At 38.3% G+C, this 10,854-nt stretch overlaps 1 protein-coding gene across 1 annotated transcript in view; it reads left to right on the top strand.

Moving 5' to 3' along the window:
• Positions 1-1,708: 1,708 nt before the first annotated feature.
• The window catches only part of FANCL (FA complementation group L), an 84,481-nt gene continuing 75,335 nt past the window's right edge, over positions 1,709-10,854 (top strand). The window contains exon 1 of the mRNA XM_023251686.2: positions 1,709-1,903. Within this exon, the coding sequence (XP_023107454.1) occupies positions 1,817-1,903 (87 nt within the window). The 5' untranslated portion in view covers positions 1,709-1,816. The remainder of the gene's footprint in view (positions 1,904-10,854) is intronic.

The raw sequence follows: 10,854 nt of genomic DNA, 5'->3' as shown, positions 1-10,854 counted from the left end.
TAAACTATGTGTATTCACATAGCTAATGTCTAAACCTTAACTATGTGGCGAGGTAACTCCGACGTTGGAACTGTAAAATCTTTGACAATTATTCACTTGATTAGTGCAATGACTTTCAGCTGGTTGCAGAGTAGAATCAGGTGTGAAAATAAAACTTCACTAAGTCTAAGGTAATGGTGTTCAAATTTCGGCTTACATTAGAGTCCCTTGTTAAAACACAGAGGTGTTAAACGTGTGATTCTTAAAACAGATTGCTGAACTTGTCTCCTAGAATTAAGAGATTCAATTGGTCTGGGGTGACATGGTCTCAGGTGATACTGATGATGCTGGTCCAAGGACCACCCTTTGAGAACCCCTAGTCAAGGCTACAGCCTGGGCATCCATGTAAATAGTTTAACATGATTGTGATGGTTGAATGCAGTATCATCCTTAATGAGTGAGTTGCATAATTGAGGGAGGGGAGGGTCATATCCCTAAGAAGGTTCTCAAACTTTGCATGCATCATAATCATCTGGAGGGCTTGTTAAAACACACATGGTTAGGCCTTACTCCCAGAGTTTGGGATTCCCTAGATCTGAAAATTTGCATTTCCCAGGTGATACTGCTGCTGATGGTTCTAGACATTTTAAAAACGACTGCTTTAGTGTAATTTGTATCTAACTACCACTGCCATACTCTTGTTTTTCCCTAAGTATCCAGAATATGGTGATAATTGTTGTGAAAGTTTAAGAATCTTCAGGAAGTCAAATTCCATTTTGAGGGCAATAAAGATGGGAGGGAGTACATCTTAGTCATCTTTACATGGCCTGTGGCATATTACAATGATGTTTTGCAAATACTAGGGTTCAAAAATATAATGCATTGAATACTGATGGTGATATCAAACAATTTTGTGGTAAATAGTAGTAAGCTGCTTATTTAATCAGCCCTCAGTAAAAGGAAATGGATAATCACCATTTCTGAGTTAAAAAAAATGTATAGAAAGGGTTATCAAAGAAAAATTAACTTTGGCTCAACAAGTTAATCGGCAATCTTCCCTCACATTTTGCCTTTAGACGTTTGTGAATGCAGTGCACCAAAGCTGAGTGTGATGTTGACTTGAGTCTGGAGATACGTATGTATATGTGTGTATATATATTTGTGTGTGTGTGTGTGTGTGTGTATACACACACATACACAATTGTGCAGTTCTGAAATACAATAGTAACTGACTAAACTTGGTAAGCCATAGAATTACAATGTTGCATGTGATATACTGAATGGATTATAATACATTGTATAGTAATACATACAGAACAATACATTTTTCTGTATGCTGAAGGCATACAAGAGATCCTGTAGAACAGGCTAATAGACTGATTACAGTGAAGAAGGGGAGTTGAGGCAGGTTCAGGGTAAAGGAAATACAATACCCAGACTGTACAAACCATCTTATGCGGTAAGAAATGCAACTCCACAAAGCTGTAGTAGTCTCTCAGTAAAATCAAACAAAATTACCAAAAGGGTTAATTGGGACAATCAAGGCTGGAATGCTCTTGTTCAATTACATCTGTGAAAATAACAATCTTCCCTCCTGCCCCCTATTGGGGCCAATGCCATTTCCTGCCGAGCATCTACTGTGGCTGGGCCTGAGTCCAGGTGCCCGGACTAGCACAAGACCTTCATTTCCCCTCGCGCGGAATCTTCGAGACTTTTTCCCGCCAAAGCCGGTGTTTCCGCCCCTCGGAGCCCAGGACGCTGGCGGGACTGCGCATGTGCGGGGCGCAGCCAGTGGCTAAACCCCCGGCGGCTCCACGGACGGCGAACCGTGGCGGAGATGGAAGCGAGCCTGTTGCGCCAGTGCCCGCTGCTTCTGCCTCAGAACCGGGCGAAAACCGTGTACGAAGGATTCATTTCAGTTCAGGTACCTGCCCGCTTGTTGCCTGCTCGCTAGTTGGGCCTCCCTGTCGCGGCGCAGCTCCGCCCCTGGAAGTCAGTTACGGGAGCGGTTAGCGGCCCGGACCTGTGGGGATCGAGGGGGGCGGCGCGGGACCGCTTCCTCCGAGTCTAGAGGTTTGAGAACGGCTGCTGGTGTGGGCAAGCCGGCCCCTCGCTACCGCGTCGGTGGCCGGGACGGGCTCGCAGCCAGGGACTTGGCCGGCGGAGCCCCGCGCTGGACCGGAGCGGGGGGCGGGGCGGAGGGCCACGCCCCCTCGCTCAGCTTCCTGAGTTTGGCCTCCCTTTTGACTCGGTGTCTGTCCCACCGTTAACTGTGTTTTTGTTTGTTCGATTTTTCGCAAATTTTTGCCTACTTCGATTCTAACGCCATTCCCACCCTGCCCGGCAAAACCCACGAAGGTTGGTGCCCGTTCACGAGGAAATCCGTGCTAATTATATTCGTTTTACAGTAAAATAAACAAATAAATGAAAAAATATGTATATATAAGCCTCCTTTTGGCTCCCAGCTTAGTCGTGCGTACCTGAACACCTCCAGCAGCGATATTTTGTACGGAATCTTAACAGAATTCATTACTTCTGAGTGCAAGTGGCTTCTCTTGTGGAGTTTATTACACATGGTAACACACGTGTACATTTCTGAAGTTTACAGAGTGCTTTCCAAGTACCTTGTTTCACTAATGCTCAGCCCCTTGAGGCACAATTTTTTTAAAAAAGTCATTCTCTCTTCATAGTTAAGTCAAAGCATGGGAAGGCGGAGAGGTTAAGTTACTTGCCCATGATCACCAGAATTCCTTAAAGCCAGGCTATGTGATTCACCCGTGGATGGATTTTGCTCCTCTGCATTGCACCAAGATACCCTAGGGTAGAATTTTAAGGATAGATTTTTGCTCCCTGACCTTTACACTCATCATGGTACCACCTCTCTGACCACACATATATATGTTTTTTTAAATCTTTTAAAATTAACAGATCCAGCCTGAGGGAAAACTGGTGAAACCACACACAAATTAACCACCTGCAACATTTTTTAATTTTTAATTTTTTTTAAAGTTTGTTTATTGAGAGACAGAGAGTGACGGAGCAGTGGAGCGCGCGTGGGGCAACGAAGGGCAGAGAGAGAGGGGGAGAGAGAATCCCAAGCAGGCTCTGGAGGTGGGGCTCTGAACTCCTCAATAGTGAGATCATGACCTGAGCTGAAATCAAGAGACTGATGCTTAACCAGGCGGTGGGCCCTAACCACCTGCAACTTATAATAGGGGTCATGAATAGGTTAAATGATCAATCCGTACCTTCTAGCTATAAAACGTAACACGTGACTGACCAACCAGAGGATTTGGTTTGCTATGTGAAATAAGGAGAAATTCCTGAAGAGGAAAGAAACAAAGTGGTCATTTTTAAACAACTTAACATTGAAGCAGAACTGTATTTTCTAAGAAAATGTGTATGAATCTTAGGCAAGTTTTCAATTATTTGGACTCCTTTTTATAGAAACACAAATTATGCAATTTTGTCATAATTTAAAATTTAGTGATTAACCAGATAATTTGGAAAAATATCATGGTAATGAATAAAAATTTCTGTTCTCAGAATTATTTTTATTTTCTGAAAGGAAAATGAATAATTGCATTGCTCCACCTTACCTTGATTAACGCTCCATTCAACAATTCTCATCAAAACAGACATTGCCAGTATTAAATGAATGGGATGGAGGTAAAATTTAACTCTTAATTATAGTGATTAAGAGAATGGTTTCACCTTTCAAAAATGTTTGAGTATTGGGTATTTGAAAACTTGATAATTTATTTAAAGGGAAGCATATTTCATGCTTTTTTTTTTTTTAGTTATAAATGACATGCAACGTTATATTAGTTTCAGGTGTGCAACATAATGATTTGATGTATGTTTGTATTGTGAAATGATCACAGCTAAGTCTAGCTGTTCATCTGATTCGCCATATGTAGTTGTAGAATTTTTTTCCTGTGATGAGAACTTTTAAGATTAGTCTCTTTGCAGCTTTCAGATATGCGATAGTATTAACTCTGGTTGCCATGCTGTACGTTACATCCCTTTAACTTTTTTATGACTGGGTGTTTGTGCCTAGAAGGTGCACAGCCTTTACCTGTTTGACCTACTTCCCCACTGGCACACATACTTTTTGAAGATCGGGGCCATATCCTAGAATTATCGTTAAGTTTTGAAGTTTACTCAAAACATATAATCTCTCAAAAATACAGAGTGAGTTATCAAATTTACTTGCTAAATGAAACTTTTACCCACCCCTCAGAATATTGAGTGTATAACTAATCAATACACTGTAATTAAGGGAAGGTTACAGAGGGTACATATGGATATATTCATTTTTCTTCAAATTCATCGGGATCATCACAGAAAGTAGAGGTTAAATTTCATTATTATTTCTGGAATAAAGGTAATCCACTTTTCCCTTCCCCAGTTGGAAGTACCAGTCTTGAATTACCTAGGTGGAAACATGATTCACTTTTCAGACAATATTTAGAAAAATTGAAGAGATCTTAAGTTACGTTTTTATTAGGAACCATGTTTCCAGCATTTTAGGCACTTTAAGGAAAGTACTTTGTATTATATGTGTCTGTCTGCTAAAGCCTCTTAGAAAATGTGTAAACAAAAAAACAAAACAAAAAAATGTGTAAACATCAGAATTGAGATTAGATGAAATTTACCTGTGACCCTTTGTTGTAGCTACAGTTCTGATTTGTACTTGCCTTAAGCAGCTTACTGAAATCATAACGTAAACAACTTAATTTAACATTGTTTTGTTTGGTGGAGCTGATTTTCATCTGTTTGTTTTGTATATAATTTCAAACTTACAATAACAAGCATGTATGAAGATTACCCAGATTCTCCATTTTACTTTTGCCCCATTTGATTTATTATTCTGAGTGTGTGTGTATATATATAATATATATATATAATATATATAATATTTTATATATATATGTGGGTGGGTATATATACACATTATTTTTCTGAACAGTTTAAAATTAGGTTGTAGACATAGTGCCTCTTTATTCTTAAATATTTCAGCATATATTTCATGAGAACAAGGATACACTTATATAAATCCACAGTACAGTTACCAAAATCAGGAAATTTAATCATGATGTAATGCCATTACCTGGAGTCCAAATTCAAATTTTGTTGATGTTGCAATTACATATTTTGTAGCCCTTTCCAGCCTCCTAAAAGATACCACATTACATTTAGTTGACATATCTCTTTAATCTGGAATAGTTCCATGGTCTCTTTGCTTTTAATAAATTTGAGAATTTTTTAAGTTTATTTATTTTGAAAGAGACAGAGTGTGAGTCAGGGAGGGGCAGAGAGAGAGAGAGAGAGAGAGAGAGAGAGATTGAGAGCGAGAGAGAAGATCCCAAGCAGGCTCCATACTGTCAGCACAGAGCCTGATGTGGGCTCGAACCCACAAAACCATGAGTGAGATCATGACCTGAGCCGAAACCAAGGGTTGGACCCTTAACCAAGGGTCGGACGCTTAACCAACTGAGCCACAAGAGTCCGACGCTTAACAGAGAGTGGGACTGAGCCGCCCAGGTGCCCTAAACTTGATGTTTAAGAATACAGTTTGGTTATTAGGCAGAATGTCCCTCAGTTTGGGTTTGACTGATGTTTCCTCATCATTAAATTCAGATCATGTCACTTTGGCAGAGATGACCCAGAAAGAATGTTGTGTTATTTTCAGGGCTCATGAAGTTAGCGGGTTTCATTGGTGATGTTACCTCTGATCACCTGTTTAAGATGACATGTGCCAGGTTTTCCTTTTGTAATTCAGAAGTACTTATAGAGAACTATGAGGCATCAAACTTTCAGGGGTACACACCAGTTTTAGCATCTATTGACTCTTGATTGAACCAGTTAGTACTGTGGTGGTTGCCAAATGATGATTTCCTTTTCTTTTTCTAAAGTTTATTTCTTTTGAGAGAGAAAAAGAGAGACACAGAGAGTGTGCGTGAGTGGGGCAGGTGCGTGAGTGAGAGAATAACAAGCAGGCTGCACACTGTCTGCATGGAGCCAGATGCAGGGCTCAAACCCGTGAAACCATGAGATCGTAACCTGAGCCGAAATCGAGAGTCGGCCGCTCAATTGACTGAGCCACCCAGGTGCTGCACCAAATGATGCTTTTCTAACTTCACTAGTTTTTCTTTATTGTTATTTTATTATAAGGAGTAGCTTTCTCTTTTTCCCCACTTACTTGTATCAGACGGGACTCATTGGTTTTAAAAATAATTTATTTAATGGATTGTGATCATTACTTATTTTGATGTTTAAATTATCCTAGATTTGGCTATGAGTGCACATTTTTATTGATAAAATTTTTATAGCTCTGCATTATCCTCTTATTACTGTTTTTATAGTACTCTGTGTATGCTGACTTACAGTGTTTCATCGTCATAGTTTTTTAGTACTGAAGTTTACTTTGTAGATCCCTTGTACCCAGGAGTTATTTAATAGAAAAGTAAAACATTTTCTCACAAGTCTTGTTTTGATTTTTAATTTTGTTATTTCTAGTTCTCTTACATTGTGATTAGATAATCTTTGTAAAAATTATAGCGTGTGAAACTTATTGATCCTTTGTATGTGTATGTGTGTGTGAGAATAAACCCTCTGGCTTTAAGAAGATATTTTAAGAAGATATTATTAGATTGTTCCTTTTCTTTTGAGTGAGCCTTGGTAGTTTGTTTCCTTCAAGGAATTTGATTATTTACTCTAGATTTTTGAATTTATTGTCTTAAATGTTATATTCCATTATTATCCTTTTAATGAATGCTTTTAGGATCTATAATGATGTTCCCTATATTATCTTTTGCTGCATAACTACCTACTCCAAATCTTTGTGGCTTAGAACAACAAACATTGTCACATATGCTGTGGATCAGGAATTTGAAAGTTACTTGGGTGGATGGTTCTGGATCAGTGTTCCTCATGAACTTGCAATGAAGATGCTAGCTAGTTTCCCAGTACTCCAAAGGCTTGACTAGAGCTGAAAGATTTGCTTCCAGGATAGCTCATGAACATGCTGTTGGCTGGAGCCCTCTGTTTTCTGCTGCTTTTGACTGGAGGCCCTCAGTTCCTTACGGCACAGACCTCCATAGTGTCCTCACAACATGGCAGCCAACTTCCCCTGAGTGACATAACAGAGACCAGGCAGAAAGCTGCATAGTCCCTTTTTGCCCCTGGCCTCTGATGTTAATACATACTTACTTCTGCTTTATTCAGTTTTTCTAGAAGCAAGTCGTAAATCTAGTCTTTATTCAAAAGGAGAGAAATGAGGTACTGACTCTTAAAGGCAGAAATAACTGGATAGAGGCTTATAAATTTTATTGATCTCAGGGCACCTGGGTGGCTCAGTTGGTTAAATGTCTGACTCTTAATTTTGGGTCTGATTCTTGATTTCGACTCAGGTCATGATTTCACGGTGTGTGAGGTCAGGCCCTGTGTCCAGTGGGCTCTGCGCTGACCGTGCAGAGCCTGCTTCTGATTTTCTCTCTCTCTCTCTCTCTCTCTCTGCCCCTCCCCAACTTTCTCGCACACTCTCTCAAAATAAACTTAAAAAAAAATTATTGATCTCTTCAAAGAACCTACTTTTCATTTTACTGATTTTTTTCTCTTATTTTTGTGCTTGTGTTTCATTGCTTTCTGTTAAGTTTCCCAATTTCTTCAAGTGGGAGGTTAGCTCCTTGATAATGAGAAGTTTTTTGTCTTATAATATAGATGTTTAGTGGTGTAAATTTTTCTTCAGATGCTACTTTAGCTATGTAAAATCTACTTCATATGTTGTATTTTCATTTTTGTTTTTTCAGTTCAGGATACTTGTTCATTTCTTTTTCTTTTTTTTTTTCACAGGTTACTTAGAAGAACAATATGTCTTCCTAAATATTTGAGGATTTTCCAGATCTCTTTTTGATACTGATCTATAATTTAGTTTCATATTGGTCACAACATGATTTTTATGATTTAAACTTTTTAAAATATTTTGGGACTTATGGCATAGAATATGGCCTATATTGGTAAATGTTATGGCTGTACTTGAAAAGAATGTGCATTCTGCTGCTTTTGGGTGGATTGTTCTATAATGTCAGGTCTAGTTGGTTCATAATGCTATTTGAGTTTTTTATATGCTCACTGATTTTCTGTCTGCTTGTTTTATTAATGAAAGGGGGTATTGAAATCTCCTACTATAATTATCGATCAATTTCTGCTTTCATTTCTCAGTTTTTGCTTCATTTATTTTGAAGTCCTTTTATTAGGTACATAAACTTTTAGGATTATTAAGCAATCTTGAACTAATTTTTTTCTTTCCTTTCTTTTTTTTTTTTTATGATTCTGAAATGACCCTTTTTATCTGTGGTAATCTTTATCCTAGAATCTCTATTTTCTGATATTAGTATAGTGACTCCAGCTTTCTTTTGATTAGTGCTGGCATGGCTTAATGTTTTTCCATTCTTTATTTTATACCTATCTGTGCCTGTATATTTAAAGGGGATTTCTTTTGGGATTTCTTTTCTTCCTAAAGTTATTCCTTTAACATTTCTTGTGGTGCATGTCTTGTACTGATAAATTGGCTGTTTTTTGGCTGTTTTATATCTGACATATTGTTTGGCCTTTTGAAAGATACTTTTACTAGGTCTAAAACTCTAGATTGATTTTTTTTTCCCCTTTTCATATTTTACAGATGTTGCTTAACTGTCTTGCATTATTTCCTGTGTGAAATCTCTAGTATTTCTTACTTTTGGTCCTCTAAGTAGTGTGTCGTTTTTCTTTGCTTATAATACGATTTTTGTTTTTTGTCATTAGTTTTTACCAATTAGATTATGATATACCTTGGTGTAGTTTTCTTCATGTTTTTCCTCCACTGGGTTTGTTTGTTGAGCTCTTTGGATTTGTGAGTATATATTTTCACTTAATTTGGGAAAAAACGTCAGTCATTATTTTTTCAAAAATGTTTTTGTCCCTCCCTCTCTTTCCCTTGTATTGGAGACTCAAACTACATGCATATTAGGCCACTATAAAGTTGTTTTATAATTCACTAATGGTTCTGTTCTTTTTTGGTGTTTGTTTTAGGCTCTTTCTCTGTTTTATTTTTAATGTTCTGTGTTTTGAGGTACCCTAAAGTCATCTTTTGCAAGGCTTAATCTGCTAATACTGTCTACCATCTCAGACATTGTACTTTTCATTTCTTTGATTTGGGTCATTATCTTTCCTGTTTGTTCTATTTAGCATGCTCCTGCTTTTCTCTACCTTCTTGGGTATCTATAATGTAGTTAAAACTGTTGAAAATTTTTTAAGGAATTCTATTATTTGCCATTTTTGTATTTCTCTGGATTTTCATCTTTATTATGAATCTTATTTTCCTGTCTCTCTGCATGCCTGGTATAGTCTGATTGGATGCCAGACACTATGCATTCTAACTATTGTGTGCTAGATGATTTTATTTTCTTAAACATTCTTGATTTGTTCTAAGATGTGGTTAAATTACTTGAAAACAGTTTAATTTTGTTATGGTTTGCTTGTAAGCTTTGTAAGGCAGAACCAAAACAGACTTTAGCCTAGATTTAATTTGGTTCTACTACTGGGGCATTAGTCTTCAGCGTGTATACGTGTGTATGTATGTATGTATGTATGTACGTACATATATATTTTGATGATAACTTTTATAGGACAAGGTTTTCCACTCTTGCTGGTCAGAAACAGGACTATTCCCAGCCTTGTGTGAGTTCCAAGATTGTTTTGCATGTTCTGTTCTCATGGGTCCTCAGCTTTTGGTGGTTTTCTCACATACGTGCAATTGTCATACTCAGCTGATTACACTGATTCTCTAGGTTTATTCTCTGTAGATTTCTCTCTTTTCCACGTATTTCTTTCCTCTTTGATACTGTACCTTGTGAATTATAGGTACCTTTGCCTCCCCCGACTTAACCCCTCTATCTCAGATTGGGGGCAATGTTGGACTCCATTTGGTTCTCCATCCTTGCTGTGTAGCCTGAAAAATCTTCAGAGAGTAAGACTGGACAGCTAAAGAGGTTTTCTCATTTGTTTCCCTTCTTGCAAGTATGACTGTCTTTTAGTGTCTATTTGATGTCTGAATATCATTGTTTCATGTATTTTTTTGTCCAGTTTTTACCTAACGTAGAAAGTAAGTCCTGCCACTGTTACTCCATGTTAGCTAGAGGCAGAAATCCTCTTTCAGTGTCTTAAAAGTTGTATTGTTGCTTTTTTAAAATTTTGCTTTGAGAAATGTGGTGCTACTCTTATTCTGTTTCCCATATACTATTTGAAATTTTTTTTTTAATGTTTATTTATTTTTGACAGAGAGATGGAGCATGAGTGGGGGAGGGGCAGAGAGAGAGGGAGACACAGAATCCAAAGCAGCTCCAGGCTCTGAGCTGTCAGCACAGAGCCCAACGTGGGGCTCAAACTTACAGACCCTGAGATCATGACCTGAGCCGAAGTCGGATGCTCAACCGACTGAGCCACCCAGGCGCCCCTCCCATATACTATTTGATCTTAGCAGTTGTGGACTTTTTATTTTATGTTTTTATTTTTTTATTTTTATTTTTCAACATTTATTTATTTTTGGGACAGAGAGAGACAGAGCATGAACGGGGGAGGGGCAGAGAGAGAGGGACTCACAGAATCTGAAACAGGCTCCAGGCTCTGAGCCATCAGCCCAGAGCCCAACGCGGGGCTCGAACTCACGGACCGCGAGATCGTGACCTGGCTGAAGTCGGACGCTTAACCGACTGTGCCACCCAGGTGCCCCAGTTGTGGACTTTTTATTGTTAAGGTCTGCATATTAAGATAGCTCTTAGAGTGGATCGTTAGAAGTCATTTCTCACATGTTCAGTTGGCTCTTTTCCTTAT

The sequence above is a fragment of the Felis catus genome, chromosome A3, assembly GCF_018350175.1.
Source record: "Felis catus isolate Fca126 chromosome A3, F.catus_Fca126_mat1.0, whole genome shotgun sequence".
Classification (NCBI taxonomy): domain Eukaryota; kingdom Metazoa; phylum Chordata; class Mammalia; order Carnivora; family Felidae; genus Felis; species Felis catus.
This window is presented reverse-complemented; position numbering and strand designations above follow the sequence as displayed.